Source organism: Hirundo rustica, unplaced genomic scaffold (genome assembly GCF_015227805.2).
Source record: "Hirundo rustica isolate bHirRus1 unplaced genomic scaffold, bHirRus1.pri.v3 unplaced_BUSCO_381001at7742, whole genome shotgun sequence".
In the NCBI taxonomy this organism is placed as follows: domain Eukaryota; kingdom Metazoa; phylum Chordata; class Aves; order Passeriformes; family Hirundinidae; genus Hirundo; species Hirundo rustica.
In genome coordinates this window covers 1-17527 of record NW_026690732.1, presented here as the reverse complement: position 1 = coordinate 17527, position 17527 = coordinate 1, and the positions used below count along the sequence as shown (strand labels likewise).

General features: G+C 60.7%; 2 protein-coding genes across 3 annotated transcripts; both read right to left on the bottom strand.

Annotated features, from left to right (window-relative positions):
* Positions 1 to 2066: 2066 nt before the first annotated feature.
* Positions 2067 to 6379, bottom strand: MRPS24 (mitochondrial ribosomal protein S24). 2 transcript variants are annotated; one of them, XM_058419170.1, is made up of 5 exons: positions 6318 to 6355; positions 5456 to 5522; positions 4430 to 4543; positions 2635 to 2932; positions 2067 to 2316 (listed from the first exon to the last, which is right to left on the bottom strand). In XM_058419170.1, exons 1-4 carry the CDS (start codon positions 6342 to 6344, stop codon positions 2649 to 2651), a joined length of 492 nt encoding a protein of 163 aa, XP_058275153.1. In that variant the 5' UTR covers positions 6345 to 6355; the 3' UTR covers positions 2067 to 2316; positions 2635 to 2648. The 2 variants fall into 2 exon arrangements, with proteins under 2 accessions (XP_058275153.1, XP_058275154.1); XM_058419171.1 differs by having other exon boundaries at positions 2297 to 2932; positions 6318 to 6379.
* Positions 6380 to 8139: 1760 nt separating this feature from the next.
* LOC120748323 (uncharacterized protein C2orf42 homolog) lies at positions 8140 to 15740 on the bottom strand. Its single transcript, XM_058419169.1, has 5 exons — positions 15554 to 15740; positions 12718 to 12825; positions 10267 to 10367; positions 10016 to 10178; positions 8140 to 8408 (listed from the first exon to the last, which is right to left on the bottom strand). The coding sequence occupies exons 1-5, from the start codon at positions 15738 to 15740 to the stop codon at positions 8200 to 8202; spliced, it is 768 nt and encodes a 255-aa protein (XP_058275152.1). The 3' UTR covers positions 8140 to 8199.
* Between the last annotated feature and the right edge of the window lie 1787 nt (positions 15741 to 17527).

Genomic DNA, 17527 nt, shown 5'->3' with positions numbered 1-17527 from the left:
ACAGCGGGGACAGGGACACGCGGGGGACGCGGGGACAGCGGGGACAGGGACAGGGACACCGGCGGGGACAGCGGGGACAGGGACAGGGACACCGGACAGGGACACCGCGGGGACAGCGGGGACACCGGGACAGGGACACCGGGACAGGGACACCGCGGGGACAGCGGGGACACCGGGACAGGGACAGGGACAGCGGGACAGGGACACCGCGGGGACAGCGGGGACAGGGACACCTCCCCGGGGATGGGGACAGCAGGGACATCGGGACAGGGCCACCGCGAGGACCGGAACAGCAGGGGCAGTGTCACCACGGGGACTGGGACGCAGGGACGGGGACGCAGCAGGGACAGGGACACTGGACAGTGTCACCCCGGGGACAGGGACACTGGGACAGGGCTAGTGTCACCTTCCTGGGTACAGGGACACCGAGACAGTGTCACTGCGGGGACAGGGACAGCTGGGCACTGGCACCACTGCACCCCTGTGCCACCTCCCGGGGACGGGGACACACTGGGACAGTGTCACTTCCTCGGGCACAAGGACAGCCGGGCACCGTCCCTGTTGTCCGCACCCTGTCCCCATGTCCCCTTCAGCCTGGGGAGAGGGACAGGGACAGAGACAGGGACAGGCTGGCACCGTGCCATTGTCCCCTTCAGCCTGGGGACAGGGACAGGGACAGGCTGGCACTGTGCCATTGTCCCCTTCAGCCTGGGGACAGGGACAGGGACAGGACAGGCTGGCACCGTGCCATTGTCCCCTTCAGCCTGGGGACAGGACAGAGACAGGGACAGGCTGGCACCGTGCCATTGTCCCCTTCAGCCTGGGGACAGGGACAGAGACAGGGACAGGCTGGCACCGTGCCATTGTCCCCCTTCAGCCTGGGGACAGGGACAGGGACAGGCTGGCACCGTGCCATGTCCCCACAGGGCCCAGGCCGCGGTTGCCAGCAGTGGAGGGAAACGCCGGGGGACGCAGCACAGGGACAGGGCTGGGCATCGACAACCCCTACTTCAAGAAGGACACGGACACGGCCAAGGACAAGGACACGGACACGGCCAAGGACACGGCCATGGCCAAGGACAAGGACATGGACAAGGACGAGGACACGGCCAAGGACACGGCCAAGGACACGGACACGGCCAAGGACAAGGACACGGACACGGCCAAGGACACGGACACGGCCAAGGACACGGACACGGCCAAGGACATGGCCACGGCCAAGGACAAGGACAAGGACACAGCCAAGGACAAGGACACGGCCAAGGACATGGCCAAGGACAAGGACAAGGACACAGCCACGGCCAAGGACACGGCCAAGGACAAGGACAAGGACACGGCCAAGGACGAGGACACGGCCAAGGACAAGGACAAGGCGAAGGCGTCCGGGAAGGGTGAGCCCCCCCCGCCCCCCACTCCCCCCCCGTGCCCCTCCCCCCCCTCTATTTAAACTGGTTTTTGTCACAGCCTGCACTGGTTGGACTGGGATGGGCGAGCCTTGGGTCCCAAGTGTCACACGGCTGGGGACACGGGGACAGGATACAGGACACGAGGGGCATGTGGGGCACAGGGCCAGGGACACTGTGGGGGACAGGGACATGAACAGTGTGGGGACAAGGCCATGAACACCCTGGGGACGGGGACACTGGGGACACGGCCATGTGAGGCACAGGGACACTGGGGACAGGGCCACCGTGGGGACAGGGCCACTGTGGGGACAGGGCCACTGTGGGGACAGGGACACTGGGGACAGGGCCACTGTGGGGACAGAGACACCGTGGGGACAGGGCCACTGTGGGGACAGGGCCACTGTGGGGACAGAGACACCGTGGGCACAGGGACACTGTGGGCACAGGGCCACCGTGGGGACAGGGCCACCATGGGGACAGGGACACTGCGGGTCACCAGGGACATGAGCACTGTGGGGACAGGGACACTCTGGGTCACAGGGACACTGTGGGGGACAGGGCCATGTGGGGACAGGGCCATGTGGGGACAGGGACATCGTGCAGGACATGGCCACACGGACACGGGGGTCACAGGGACATCATCCGAGAGCATTCCACAGAGACATTTACGGAACATTCCCTGTTAAAGGTTTACAGGTTTATACAGGAACTTCTGGGCACAGTGGGCACATCCCAGAGCATTCCTGATAAAGGTCTATAGGTTTATTCCCGGCCCTACAGGTACTTGTGGGGCACAGTGGGCACATCCCAGAGCATTCCCTGTTCAAGGCTATGGGTTTATTCCGGCCCTACAGGTACTTGTAGGGCACAGTTTGGCACACCCCAGAGCATTCCTGATAAAGGTTTATGGGTTTATTCCCAGCCCTACAGGTACTTGTGGGGCACAGTTGGCAGACCCCAGAGCACTCGTGTTCAAGGCTATGGGTTTATTCCTGGCCCTACAGGTACTTGGAGGGCACAGCTGGCACATCCCAGAGCACTCCTGTTCAGGCTATGGGTTTATTCCCAGCCCTACAGGTACTTGTGGGGCACAGTGGACACACCCCAGAGCATTCCACAGGGACATTTACAGAGCACTCGTGTTCAAGGCTAGGGTTTATTCCCGGCCCTACAGGTACTTGTAGGGCACAGCTGGCACAACCCAGAGCACTCGTGTTCAAGGCTATAGGTTTATTCCCGGCCCTACAGGTACTTGTAGGGCACGCGTGCGGGCACGGTCTGCAGCTCCAGGCGCACGGGGCACTTGTAGAAGTGCCCCAGCAGGGTCTCGCTGTAGCCCTGCAGGAAGTAGAGCTTGTGGGGCGGCAGCGCCCGGCCCAGCAGGGCGCAGATCACCAGCAGGTTCCCGCGGCGCTTCAGCACCACCTCGTCCGCCAGCAGCCCCGGGAACGTCCCGTGCAGGAACCGCCGCAGGAACGCGTCCTCCAGAGCCCGCCGCGCCGCGCCCGCCTCGCCGCACAGGTTCCCTGGGGGACATTGGGGACATTGGGGACACGGGTGACACCGGTGACACCAGTGACTGCCCGCCGCGCCGCGCCCGCCTCGCCGCACAGGTTCCCTGGGGGACACGGGGGACACTGGTGACACTGGTTGACACTGCTGGCACCAGTGACTGCCCGCTGTGCCGCGCCCGCCTCGCCGCACAGGTTCCCTGGGGGACACAGGGGACACTGGTGACACCGGTGACACCAGTGACTGCCCGCTGTGCCGCGCCCGCCTCGCCGCACAGGTTCCCTGGGGGACACGGGGCACATTGGTGACATTAGTGACACTGGTCACTGCCCGCCTCGCTGCACAGATTCCCTGGGGGACACCGGTGACACTGGTGACACTGCTGGCACCAGTGACTGCCCGCTGTGCCGTGCCCACATCGCCACACAGGTTCCCTGGGGGACACGTGGGACACTGGTGACAATGGTGACACAGGTGACATTGGTGACACTGGTCACCACCTGCCTCGCCACACAGGTTCCCTGAGGGGACACCAGGTGACACTGGTCACTGCCCACTGTGCTGCTCCCACCTCGCCACACAGGTTCCCTGGGGGGACACGGGGGGTGGCATCGGTTGACACTGGTGACACTGCTGGGCACCAGTGACGGCCCACCTCGCCACACAGCCTCCCTCAGGGGACACGGCGCTGGTGGCACTGGTGGCCCTGGTGGCCCTGGCCATGCCACTGGGGGCCCGGCAGCACAGGAGCTGTGTGTTCTGTCCCCAGGATGCCCACGGGTACCACGTGTCACTGTGCCCACGTGTCCTTGTGTCCTTGTGTCCCATCCCCACAATGTCCGTCAGTGCCACACCCCCCTGCCCACACACCGTGCCCACACACCCCACATGTTCCCTGTCTCCCGTGTCCTTGTGCCCCACATGGCCCTGTCCCCATCCCCACGATGTCCCAGTGTCCCCCCATGACACCCAACATGACCCACAGTCCCCTGTGTCCTCACTGTGCCCCACGGGCCATCCCCACAGGCCCCTGTTCCCCATCCCCACAGGCCCCTGTGTCCCCATCCCCACAAGCCCCTGTTGTCCCCATCCCTGTCCCTCTGTGTCCCATCCGTGTCCCCACACCACCCTGTGACCACGGTGCCCTCCTGTCCCCCTGTCCCCATCCCCATTCCAGTCCCGTCATGTCCCCATCCATGTCCCCACACCACCCTGTGACCACGGTTGCCCTCATGTCCCCTGTGCCCCCATCCCTGTCCCTGCGTCCCCATCCCTTCCCCAGCCACCCTGTGACCACGGTGCCCCCCCTGTCCCCTGTGTCCCCATCCCTGTCCCTGTGTCCCATCCGTGTCCCCACACCACCCTGTGACCTCCCCACGGTGCCCTCCTGTCCCCTGTGTCCCCATCCCTGTCCCTGTGTCCCATCCGTGTCCCACACCACCCTGTGACCACGGTGCCCCCCTGTCCCCCCCGTCGCCAGCAGGAGCACGCCGTGTCCCCGTGTCACCCACCGGTGTGCAGGGACAGCCAGCCCTTGCGGTGGCCGATGTAGTGGGGGGCGTGCGCCTGCTCGTAGGTCACCATCTTGTCACCCTTGCCCACGCGCACCCGCGCCGCCCGCGTCTGTGGGGACAGCGGGGTCAGGGGACACGGGGACACAGCCATGGGGTCAGGGGGACATCGGGGTCAGGGGACACAGGACACCACGGGGTCAGGGGACATGGGGACACAGCCATGGGGTCAGGTGGATATGGGGACACCATGGGGTCAGGGGACATGGGGACAGAGCTGTGGGGTCAGGGGGACATGGGGACAGAGCTGTGGGGGTCAGGGGGACATGGGGACACCATGGGGTCAGGGGACATGGGGATACAGCCATGGGGTCAGGGGGACATGGGGTCACGGGGACACTCGGGGTCAGGGGACACGGGGACATGGCCACGGGGTTAGGGGGACACTTGGGGTCAGGGGACATGGGGACACCACAGGGTCAGGGGGACATGGGGACACCATGGGGTCAGGGGACACAGGGACACAGCCACGGGGTCAGGGGGACACGGGACAGAGCTGTGGGGTCAGGGGGACATAGGGACATGGTGACACAGCCATGGGGTCAGGAGGACACTCGGGGTTAGGGGACACGGGGACACAGCCACAGGGTCAGGGGGTCACCGTGGGGTCAGGGGGACACAGGAACGCAGCCATGGGGCCAGGGGACATCGTGGGGTCAGGGGACACGAGGACACAGCTGCAGGGTCAGGGGACACCAAAGTGTCAGGGGGACACGGGGACACAGCCACGGGGGTCAGGGGACACTCAGGGTCAGAGGACACGGGGACACAGCCACGGGGGTCAGGGGACACTCAAGGTCAGAGGGACACAGGGGCACAGCCACGGGGTCAGGGGACACTCAGGGTCAGAGGACACGGGGACACAGCCACGGGGTCAGGGGATCACCACAGGGTCAGGGGGACACAAGGACACAACTGTGGGGTCAGGGGGACACGGGGACACCGCGGGGTCCCCCAGGACTCACTTGAGGCAGGCAGGGGTGGTGTGGAGCTGCCGGGTGGCGCTGGGGACATGGAGGGCACGGGGAAGGACCTGCCCAGGGGACAGGGCTGGGGACAGCCCGGCAGGGGGGACACCCCCGGTCCCTGTCCCCAGCAACAGCCAGTGTGTCCCCAGGAGCCCCACGGAGCGGGGACAGCGCTGGTGCGACCCCACAGCCAGTGACCCTGTCCCCAGTGTCACCACAGCCCTTGTCCCTCCTACCCAGTGTCCCCCAAAGCCGGTGTCCCTTGTCACCCCCATCCCCAGTGTCCCTCAAAGCCAGTGTCACCCACAGCCAGTGTCACCCATCCCCAGTGTCACCCAAAGCCAGTGTCCCCATCCCCAGTGTCACCCAAAGCCAGTGTCCCCATCCCCAGTGTCCCCCCCACTCAGTGTCCCAGAGCTCCCGATCCCAGCTCATGTGCCTGGGGCTGGAGCCCCTGGAACCTCCCATTCCCAGTGTCCCCAGTTCCAGTGCCCCCAGTGTCCCCCATCCCCAGCGTCCCCTGTCCCCAGTGTCCCCTGTGTCCCCATCCCCAGTGTCCCCCATCCCCAGTGTCCCCAGTGTCCCCATCCCCAGAGCCCCCTCAGCGGCCCGCGCTGTCCCCGGTCCCCGCTGTCCCCATTCCCGCTTTGTTCCCCATTCCCGGCGCTGTTCCCTATCCCGGAGTTGTTCCCCATTCCTGGGTGTTGCTCTCCATTCTCGGTGCTGTTCCGCGTCCCGGAATTATTCCCCAATTTCGCTGTTTTTTTTTCCCCAATTTCGCTGTTTTTTCCCCATTTTCGCTGTTTTTTCTTTTTTTCAATTTCGCTGTTTTTTTTTCCCCATTCCCGGTCTCCCCTCACCCTCAGCGCGCGCGCGGCCGCCGCCATCTTGGCTCGAGGCGAGGCGGCAGCGCCCCCTGGCGGCGGGAGGTCAGCGCGGGGAGCACTGGGGAATACTGGGGGATACTGGGAGATACTGGGGAGATACTGGGGGATACTGGGAGATACTGGGGGATACTGGGGAGATACTGGGGATACTGGGGAGATACTGGGAGATACTGGGGGATACTGGGGGGATACTGGGAGATACTGGGGGATACTGGGGGATACTGGGAGATACTGGGGGATACTGGGGGGATACTGGGAGATACTGGGGAGATACTGGGGGGATACTGGGGGATACTGGGGGGATACTGGGGGGATACTGGGAGATACTGGGGGATACTGGGGGGATACTGGGGATATTGGGGGGATACTGGGGGGATACTGGGGGATACTGGGGGATACTGGGGAGATACTGGGGAGATACTGGGAGATACTGGGGGGATACTGGGAGATACTGGGGGATACTGGGGGATACTGGGGGGATACTGGGGGGATACTGGGGGTACTGGGGGGGATACTGGGGGGATACTGGGGGGATACTGGGGGATACTGGGGGGTACTGGGAGCACCGGGGCTCCCGGGGTCTCTTGAGGATTCGGGTGCCAACCGAATGCTTACTGGGAGCAACTGGGAGCTGCCGGGTGCCCACCGGGGGTCCCGGGGGTCTTTGCCGGGCACCCGCCAGTACCACGGGGGGATCCGGGGTGCGCCTCCCCTTTCTCCCCTCCTCATTTTGGGGGTCTCCTGGATGCCCCCACTTCTTCCCCCCTCATTTTGGGGTCTCCCTAGGTGTCCCCCCAGCTCTGTTCCCCCCTATTTTGGGGGTCTCCCAAGCGTCTCACTCAAACGCCCCCCCCTCATTTTGAGGGTCTCCCAGGTGTCCCTTTCTGCCTCTTTTTGGGGGTCTCCCACGTGCCCTCCTCCCTTTTTGGGGGTCTCCCAGCTCCTTTCCCTCCCAATTTCAGGGGTCTCCCAGGTTTTCCCCCCCCCTATTTTGGGGGGTCTCACAGGTTTCCTCCCCTCTTTTGGGGGTCTCCCAGTTCCTTTACCCCCCCATTTTGGGGGTCTCTCAGGCATCTCTCCTTTTCTCCCCCATTTTGGGGACCTCCCAAGTCCCCCCCCTATTTTGGGGGTCTCCCAGCTCCTTTCCTCCCCTTTTTTCGGGAGTCTCCCAGGTTTCCTCCCCTATTTTGAGGGTCTCCCAGGCATCCCCCCTTTTTGGGGCTCTCCCATGTTCCCCCCCTATTTTGGGGGTCTCCCAGCTCCTTTCCTCCCCTTTTTTTGGGAGTCTCCCAGGTTTCCCCCCCTATTTTGAGGGTCTCCCAGGCATCCCCCCCTTTTTGGGGCTCTCCCATGTTCCCCCCCTATTTTGGGGGTCTCCCAGCTCCTTTCCCCCCCTTTTTGGGGTCTCCCAGGTTCCCCCCTCCCTTTTTGGGGGTCTCCCAGCTCCTTTCCCCCCCCTTTTTGGGGTCTCCTAGGTGCCCCCTCACTTTGGGGGTCTCCCAGCTCCTTTCCCCCCCTATTTCTGGGGGTCTCCCAGCTCCTTTCCCCCCCCCTTTTTGGGGGTCTCCCAGGTACCCCCCTCCCTATTCTGGGGGTCTCCCAGCTCCTTTCCCCCCCTATTTCTGGGGGTCTCCCAGCTCCTTTCCCCCCCTATTTTGGGGGTCTCCCAGCTCCTTTCCTCCCCCATTTTGGGGGTCTCCCAGGTTCCCCCCTCCCTATTTCGGGGGTCTCCCAGTCCCCCCCCATTCCGGGGGTCCCCCCCGTTCCGGGTGCCCCCCACAGACGCCCGGCACGCTCGGGGGGGTGCCCGTTTATTCCGGGGGTTCCATCCCCTATCCTTGGGTGGGTGAGGGTCTCAGGGGAAGGCGACGGCGCCCAGGGGTGCCAGGGGCAGCGCGGGGGGCTCCGAGGGGGGGGTCCCGCGGGCGGGGGGCTGCCGGGGCCCCCCGTGGTGGCCGTACTGGAACTTGAGGCGCAGCTCGCCCAGGCGGGAGCGGGGCAGGATGTCGGGGATCCACTCGATGGTGAACGGCGTCGGCTCCTTCTGCGTGGGGGACGTGTGTCCTGGGGGGGCAGGGGCGGCGTGGCTGCGGGGAGCCCCCCCTGTGCCGCGGGGAGCCCCCCCTGTGCCTCGGGGAGCCCCCCTGTGCCTCGGGGAGCCCCCCCCTGTGCCTCGGGGAGCCCCCCCTGTGCCTCGGGGAGCCCCCCCTGTGCCTCGGGGAGCCCCCCCCTGTGCCTCGGGGAGCCCCCCCTGTGCCTCGGGGAGCCCCCCCCTGTGCCTCGGGGAGCCCCCCTCGTCCCTTCCCTGGAGACCCCCAACCCTTTGGGACCCGCCCCTTCCCCTCCTGTGAAGCTCTCGGGGTTCCAGCCCAACCCTATGGATGCACCCCCTTTTCCTGACCCTATGGACCCCCACCTCTGGGACCCTCTTTTCTCCCTTCCCTGAAGCCCCCCAACCTCTGAACCCCCTTTTCCCACCCTATGGACCTCCACCTCTGGGACCCCCTTTTCTCCCTTCCCTGAAGCCCCCCAACCTCTGAACCCCCTTTCCCTGTCCCTATGGATCCCTCACCTCTGGGACCCCCTTTTCCCCCTTCCCTGAAGCCCCCCAACCCCTGAACCCCCTTTTCCTGTCCCTATGGATCCCCCAGGGGTGTCTGTGTCCCCCCCACCCTTTGAGACCCCTCAACTTCTTCTCTTCCCTGAAGCCCCCCAACCTCTGAACCCCCTTTTCCTGGCCCTTGAGACCCCCCAGGGGTGTTTCTGTCCCCCTAATCCTATGGAGAGTTGGGACCTCCCAGCTGGGATTTGGGGTCCCCCCGTGCCCCTCCCGGGGGCAGTTTTGGGGTCCCACCCTGCCCCTCCTTGGGGTTATTTTGAGGTCCCATCCTGCCCTTTCTGGGCGCTGTTTTGGGTCTCCCCTGTGCCCCTCCCGCTGGGATTTGGGGTCACACTCTGCCCCTCCTTGGGGTTATTTTGAGGTCCCACCCTCTCCTTCCTGTGGCTGTTTTGGGGTCTCCCCTGTGCCCCTCCCGCTGGGATTTGGGGTCACACTCTGCCCCTTCCTGGGCGCTGTTTCAGCGTCCCACCCTGCCCTTTCCAGCTGGGTTTTGGGGTCCCCCCTGTGCCCCTCCCGCTGGGTTTCGGGGTCCCCCCATGCCCCCCCGTGCCCCCCCGACTTTGAGGAAGGTCTGCAGCTCCAGGGGCCGCAGCAGCGGCTGGTTTGGGGTCCCACTCTGCCCCTCCTGCTGGGTTTTGGGGTCCCACTCTGCCCTTTCCAGCTGGGTTTTGGGGTCACGCTCTGCCCCTCCTTGGGGCTATTTTGGGGTCCCACCCTGCCCTTTCTGGTGGCTTTTATGGTCTCCCCCCTGCTCCTCCTGCTGGGTTTCGGGGTCCCCCCGTGCCCCTCCCGCTGGGTTTCGGGGTCCCCCCTGTTCCCCCCGTGCCTCACCGACTTTGAGGAAGGTCTGCAGCTCCAGGGGCTGTTTCAGGGTCCCACCCTGCCCTTTCCAGTTGGGTTTTGGGGTCCCACCCTGCCCCTCCTGGTGGCTTTTATGGTCTCCCCCCTGCTCCTCCTGCTGGGTTTTGGGGTCCCACCCTGCCCCTCCCGCTGGGTTTTGGGGTCCCCCCCGCTCCTCCCGCTGGGTTTCGGGGTCCCCCCCGTTCCTCACCGACTTTGAGGAAGGTCTGCAGCTCCAGCGGCCGCAGCGGCGGCTGTCTCTCGTGGCCGCCCGGCGCCTCGGCCGCGCTCTCCGCCTCCACGCGGGGGCTGCGGAAGGGCTCGTAGGAGCCGTCGCGGTTCTGCACGAAGCTGCGGGTGATCTCCAGCGGCACCTGCGGGGGGCGGGCGGCGCTCAGGGCCGGCCCCGAGGGGCTGCCGGGGCTCCGGGGGGGGGCTTTGGGGGGCATGTCCCGGCCTCACCTGGGGCGTGTCGAAGATCTGCTTCACCTGCAGGACGTTGGTGATGTGCCAGGTGTACTTGGAGAAGGTGCCCAGGGGCAGCGCGTCCCTGCGCACGAAGGCTGCGGGGAGGGGTCGGGGAGAGGGGGGGCTTCAGCCCCTTTGCTCTTTTCTCCCCCCCCCTTTCCGTCGTCCCTCTTTGTTTTTATCAGCCCTGTTTATCTGGCCCCTCCTTCCCCGCTTTTCCCCAATTTTTGTCTCTTTTCCCCAATTTTTTGGCTCTTTTCCTCCTTTTTTTGCCTCTTTTCCCCTTTGTCTCTTGCCTTTCTCCCCATTTTGCCTTTTTTCCCTCTTTTTTGCCTCTTCCCCCCTCCCCCTCCTTCACCCCTTTTTTTTCCCTCCATTTTTTGCCTCTTTTCCCCCCTCCTCAACCCCTTTTTCCCTTTGCCCCTGTCTCTTTTTCCCTTTTTTCCCTTTTCCCGTCTCTTTTTCCCTTTTCCCCTGTCTCTTTTCCCCTTTTTCCCTCTTTTTCCCCCTTTGTCTTTTTCCTTTTTCTCTTTTTTTTTTCCTTTTTGCCCTTTCCCCCTTTTTTGACTCTTCCCCCACCTTCACCCCTTTTTTCCCTCCATTTTTTTGCCTCTTTTCCCCCTTTTTTTGCCTCTTTTCCCCCTCCTCAACCCCTTTTCCCCTTTTTTTTCCTCCTTCTCCCCCGTCTCTTTTTTCACTTTTTCCCTCTTTTCCCCCTTTTTTCCCTCTTTCCCCCTTTGTCTCCTTCCTTTTTCTCCCTTTTTTGCCTCTTTTCCCCCCTTTTTCGACTCTCCCCCCCTCCCTTCACCCCTTTTCCCCCCCCCCCATTTTTTGCCTCTTTTCCCCCTTTTTTGCCTCTTTCCCCCTCCTTCAACCCCTTTTTCCCCCTTTTCCTCTGTCTCTTTTCCCTTCTTTTCCCCTTTGTCTCTTTCCTTTTTCTCCTTTTGCCTCTTTCCCCCCTTTTTTGGACTCCTTCCCCCTCCTTCACCCCTTTTTCCCCTCCATTTTTTCCTGTATTTTCCCCTTTTTTTGCCTCTTTCCTCCTTTGTCTCTTTCCTTTTTCTCCCTTTTGCCTCTTTCCCCCCTCCTCAACCCCTTTTTCCTTCCTTTTTTCCGTCTCTTTTCCCATCTTTTCTGTCTCTTCCCCCCCTCTACTTTTCCCCTTATTTTCACCTCTTCTCCCCCTTTTATTTTTCCACTCCTTTCCCTTTCCCCCCTCACTTTTTGGCCTCTTTTTCCCCATTTTTTTACCTCGGTTCTCCATTTATTCCGAAAGGGAGGGGGAACCTCGGAAGAAAAGGGGGGAAAGGGAAAAGAAGGAAAGACTCCGGGGAAAAAAGCTCGGGAAAAAGAGGGAGGGGGAAAGGGGAACGAGGGAGAAGAATTTTTTCTCATCCCTCTTTTTTTTTCTGCCTTTATTTTTTCATCCCTCCCTCCTTCTCCCCATTTCCCCATTTTTTTATCCCTTATTTCCCCCTTTTATCCCTCTTTTTTCTTTTCCCCCCTTTTTTTTTTCAACCCCTCTCTTTTTTCTCCCTTTATTTTCCACCCCTTTTCCCCCCTCCCTTTATTTTTCCACCCCTCCCTCTCCCCCGTTTTCCCCCCCCCTTCATAATTTCCCACTGGGAAAATCGAGAAGGAAAAAATCCACCAAAAATCGAAGGAAAATCCATGAAAAATCCACGAAAAATCCACGAAAAATCCACAAAAAGCCAAGGAAAAATCCACAAAAAATCCACTACGAATCCACAAAAAATCCACAAAAAAAATCCACAAAAAATCCACAAAAAAATCCACAAAAATCGAACGAAAATCCACAAAAATCGAAGGAAAATCCACTAAAAATCCACAAAAATCCATGAAAAATCCATGAAAAATCCACAAAAAATCCACTAAAAATCCATGAAAAATCCACCAAAAATCCACCAAAAATCCACAGAAAAACCTACAAAAATCCACAAAAATCCACTAAAAAAATCCACAAAAAAATCCACAAAAAATCCACAAAAAGCCAAGGAAAATCCACAAAAATCCACTAAAAAATCCATGAAAAATCCACAAAAAATCCACTAAAAAACCATAAAAATTCCATGAAAAATCCACAAAAAATCCACGAAAAATCCACAAAAAATCCACAAAAATCGAAGGAAAATCCACAAAAAAGCCACTAAAAATCCACTAAAAAATCCACTACAAATCCAGGAAAAATCCACCAAAAATCCAAGGAAAATCCACCAAAAATCCACCAAAAATCCACAAAAAATCCACTAAAAATCCAAGGAAAATCCAAAAAAATCCACAAAAAATCCACAAAAAATCCACAAAAAATCCACAAAAAAACCCACCAAAAATCCACTAACCCCCCCCAGCCACCAACCCCCCCCCACCCTCATCTCCCAGCGGGGTTTCCCGTGGTTTTTCCGTGTTTTCCCCCTTTTTCCTCACCCGTGGTGGAGTTGGGGAGCCTCTTCTTGCCGCTGCCGCTGGAGATCCGCTGCTGCAGAGCCTCAAAAAAGGACTGGGGGATGTGGAAAACCAACGGCTCCGGGCGGCCTGGGAGGGCACAGCGGGCTCAGGGAAGGGCCTGGGGCTCCCAAATTCTCATCCCAAAGCGTCCCCGGGGCGGAATTCCCGGGGAAATGTCCGGGATTTGGAGGCTGCGGTTGGTTTGGGGTCTGGTGACCGGGAAGAGGATGAGGAGGTGACAAATGGTGGTGGGAGGTGTGGATGGCGAGGAGAGGGTGTTCCCAAAATGGCAGCAAAAAGTTCCTAAAATGGCACCAAAAGGGTTCCCAAAAGGGCACCAAAACGGTTCCTAAAGTGGCACCAAAAGGGTTCCCAAATGGCACCAAAAGGGTTCCCAAAATGGCACCAGAATTTCCTAAAATGGCACCTAAAGGGTTCCCAAAATGGCACCAACAGTTCCTAAAATGGCACCAAAAGGGTTCCCAAAATGGCACCAAAATTTCCTAAAATGGCACCAAAAGGGTTCCCAAAATGGCACCAAAAGGGTTCCTAAAATGGCACCAAAATTCCCTAAAATGGCACCAAAAGGGTTCCCAAAATGGCAGCAAAAGGGTGCCCAAAATGGCAGCAAAAGTTCCTAAAATGGCACCAAAAGGGTTCCTAAAATGGCACCAAAAGGGTTCCCAAAATGGCAGCAAAAGTTCCTAAAATGGCACCAAAAGGGTTCCTAAAATGGCAGCAAAAGTTCCTAAAATGGCACCAAAAGGGTTCCTAAAATGGCAGCAAAAGTTCCTAAAATGGCACCAAAAGGGTTCCCAAAATGGCACCAAAAAGGTTCCCAAAATGGCACCAAAAGTTCCTAAAATGGCACCAAAAGGGTTCCCAAAATGGCACCAAAAAGGTTCCCAAAATGGCACCAAAAGTTCCTAAAATGGCACCAAAAGGGTTCCCAAAGTGGCACCAAAATTTCCTAAAATGGCACCAAAAGGGTTCCTAAAATGGCACCAAAAGGGTTCCCAAAGTGGCACCAAAATTTCCTAAAATGGCACCAAAAGGGTTCCTAAAATGGCACCTAAAGGGTTCCCAAAATGGCACCAAAAGGGTTCCCAAAATGGCACCAGAATTTCCCAAAGTGGCACCAAAAGGGTTCCCGAAATGGCACCAAAATTTCCCAAAGTGGCACCAAAGGTGTTCCCGAAATGGCACCAAAGGTGTTCCCGAAATGGCACCAAAGGTGTTCCCGAAATGGCCTCGTTCCATCCCACATCCCACCCCAATCTCCCCTCTCCCAGGGGAGCCATCCCCGTGTCCTGTCCCTCCAGCCCTTGTCCCCGGTCTGTCCCCAGCTCTCCTGGAGCCCCCTCAGGCCCTGGAATGTGCTGGAAGCTCTCCCTGGACCCTTCCCTTCTCCAGGTGAACATTCCCAGCTCTCCTCAATCCTCCTCCACCAAACAGGTGTCACCACGGTCACACTGGGGCCACCACGGTCACACTGGGGCCACCACGGTCACACTGGTGCCACCACGGTCACATTGGGGCCACCACGGTCACACTGGGGCCACCACGGTCACCTGGGTGTCACCACGGTCACATGGGTGCCACCACGGTCAACATGGGTGCCACCACGGTCACACTGGGGCCACCATGGTCACACTGGGGCCACCACGGTCACATGGGTGCCACCATGGTCACATTGGGGCCACCACAGTCACACTGGGGCCACCACGGTCACATGGGTGCCACCATGGTCATACTGGTGCCACCACAGTCACACTGGTGCCACCACAGTCACATGGGTGCCACCATGGTCATACTGGTGCCACCACAGTCACACTGGTGCCACCACGGTCACATGGGTGCCACCATGGTCATACTGGTGTCACCACGGTCACACATGTGCCACCACAGTCACACATGTGCCACCACGGTCACACTGGTGCCACCATGGTCACACTGGGGCCACCACGGTCACATGGGTGTCACCACGGTCACACGGGTGCCACCATGGTCACACATGTGCCACCACGGTCACACGGGTGCCACTATGGTCACACAGGTGCTACCACGATCACATGGGTGTCACCACAATCACATGGGTGCCACCACGGTCACACAGGTGCCACCACACTGCTGCCACGGCCACCACAGCCAGGTGACAGCAGGTGACACCAACCAGGGTCTGTCCCTGTCACCTCCAGCCACGCCCAGCTGGGTGGGACAAAGGGACAAAGGGACAAAGGCCACCGTGGCAATGGGGACGTCACTGCTGGGAACTGGGAATGAGCACCCGGAATGTCACCGGCAGGAATTCCTGTCCTGGGATTCCCCAGAGCTCTGCCCCATTCCTGAGTCCCCAAAACGTGCCCCCAGCCCCATTTCGGGCTCCCCCAGCCCCATTTCAGACCCCCCCAGCCCCATTTCGGGCTCCCCCAGCCCCATTTCAGACCCCCCCAGCCCCATTTAGGGCCCCCCCAGCCCCATTTCAGGCCCTCCCAGCCCCATTTTGGGCTCCCCCAGCCCCATTTCAGGCCCCCCCCAGCCCCATTTAGGGCCCCTCCAGCCCTATTTCAGGCCCCCCCAGCCCCATTTCGGGCTCCCCCAGCCCCGTTTTCCCCTCCAGCCCCACTTGGAGCCAGCCCGGCTCTCCAGCCCTCAGAGCAGCTCCGTGGGCTCCTCTGGGCTCCCAGAGCCCGAGCTGCAGGTGGGGTCTCACCTGAGAGGGGACAGAGGGGACAGAATCCCCCCCCCCGTGCCCTCGATGTGACCTGGAGCAAACCCCATAAAACCTCCCAGGGGAAAATCCACGGACGCTCACCCTCGAACTGGTAGTGCATGGTCTGGTGGATGCGCTCCGTGACGCTGCCCAGCCACTCCTGGAAGGACAGGGACACCTGGGACTCATCCAGCACCTGGTGACAGCCTGCAGGGGACAGGGAGGGACACTGGGATGTCACCGTGTCCCAAAGCTCAGTCCCCAGAGCTCTGTGACACCTGGGACTCATCCAGCACCTGGTGACAGCCTGCAGGAGACAGGGAGGGACACTGGGATGTCACCGTGACCCAAACCTGATCCCCCAGAGCTCTGGGACACCTGGGACTCATCCAGCCTGCAGGGGACAGGGAGGGACACTGGGATGTCACTGTGACCCAAACCTGATCCCCCAGAGCTCTGGGACACCTGGGACTCATCCAGCACCTGGTGACAGCCTGCAGGGGACAGGGAGGGACACTGGGATGTCACTGTGACCCAAACCTGATCCCTCAGAGCTCTGGGACACTGCCCAGCCACTCCTGGGACACCTGGGACTCATCCAGCCTGGAGGGGACAGGGAGGGACACTGCAATGTCACTGTGACCCAAACCTGATCCCCCAGAGCTGTGTGACACCTGGGACTCATCCAGCCTGGAGGGGACAGGGAGGGACACTGGGATGTCACCGTGTCCCAAACCTGATCCCCCAGAGCTGTGTGACACCTGGGACTCATCCAGCACCTGGTGACAGCCTGCAGGGGACAGGGAATGGACACTGGGATGTCACTGTGACCCAAACCTGATCCCCCAGAGCTCTGGGACACCTGGGACTCATCCAGCACCTGGTGACAGCCTGCAGGGGACAGGGAGGGACACTGGGATGTCACTGTGACCCAAAGCTCAGTCCCCAGAGCTCTGGGACACCTGGGACTCATCCAGCCTGGAGGGGACAGGGAGGGACACTGGGATGTCACTGTGACCCAAACCTGACCCCTCAGAGCTGTGGGACACCTGGGACTCATCCAGCCTGCAGGGGACAGGGAATGGACACTGGGATGTCACCGTGTCCCAAACCTGATCCCCCAGAGCTCTGTGACACCTGGGACTCATCCAGCCTGCAGGGGACAGGGAGGGACACTGGGATGTCACCCTGCCCCAGACCTGGGGGTGTCTGTGGGAGCAGAACCGGCCCAGGGTGGGATGGGTGAGCTCTGGGCTGGGGAAGAAGCAGGAGAATGAGGGATTTGTGCCAATTTCCAGGCAAGACTCAAGGCCACAGTGGGGAAAGCACCGAGCAAAGGCTGCTGCCCTGGCACGGGGCGATGCCAGCGTGGGGAGAGGGTTTGTGCACGGGGATGTGGGGAAACCCACGGGATGCCATGGTGCTGAGGGCCCTTTCCTCTCCCAAACATCCCACAGAACCCCAGCAGAAGTAACTCGTGGAGTCTGGGAACGGCTTGGGTCGGAAGGGACCTCAAAGCTCATCCTGTTCCACCAGGGACGTGTCCCCTCCAGGGACATCCAGTCTTTTCTCCCAAGATCTCATCCAAACCTGCACATGGAATCCTGGGTTGGTTTGGGGTGGAAGGGACCTCAAAGCCCATCCAGGTCCAACCCCAACACCTTCCACAATCCCAGCGGGCTCCAGCCTGGCCCTGGGCACTCCCAGGGATCCAGGGCCATCCACAGCTGCTCTGGGAATTCCAGCCCAGCCAGGAATTCCTGCCCAAAATCCCGCCTCAATCTCCACATGGAATCCTGGATGGGTTTGGGCTGGAGGGACACCAAAGCCCATCCAGTCCCACCATGGCTCCCACACTTTGCATGGATCCAGGGTGCTCCAGCCTGGTCTTGGACACTTCCAGGGATCCAGGGCCATCCACAGCTGCTCTGGGAATTCCAGCCCAGCCGGGAATTCCATCCCAAAATCCCGCCCAAACCTGCACATGGAATCCTGGATGGGTTTGGGCTGGAGGGACACCAAAGCCCATCCAGTCCCACCATGGATCCCACACTTTGCATGGATCCAGGGTGCTCC

Coding starts and splice junctions, on each gene's coding strand:
- MRPS24 (XM_058419171.1), bottom strand. CDS start 6,344: ATGGCGGCGGCCGCGCGCGCGCTGAGG. Junction 5,523..6,317: donor CGGCCGCGCGCGCGCTGAGG/GTGAGGGGAGAC, acceptor TCCCCTGGGCAG/GTCCTTCCCCGTGCCCTCCA. Junction 2,933..4,429: donor CTGGCTGTCCCTGCACACCG/GTGGGTGACACG, acceptor AATGTCCCCCAG/GGAACCTGTGCGGCGAGGCG.
- LOC120748323 (XM_058419169.1), bottom strand. CDS start 15,740: ATGAGTCCCAGGTGTCACAGAGCTCTGGGGACTGAGCTTTGGGACACG. Junction 12,826..15,553: donor CATGCACTACCAGTTCGAGG/GTGAGCGTCCGT, acceptor GTGCCCTCCCAG/GCCGCCCGGAGCCGTTGGTT. Junction 10,368..12,717: donor GCTCCCCAACTCCACCACGG/GTGAGGAAAAAG, acceptor CCCTCCCCGCAG/CCTTCGTGCGCAGGGACGCG.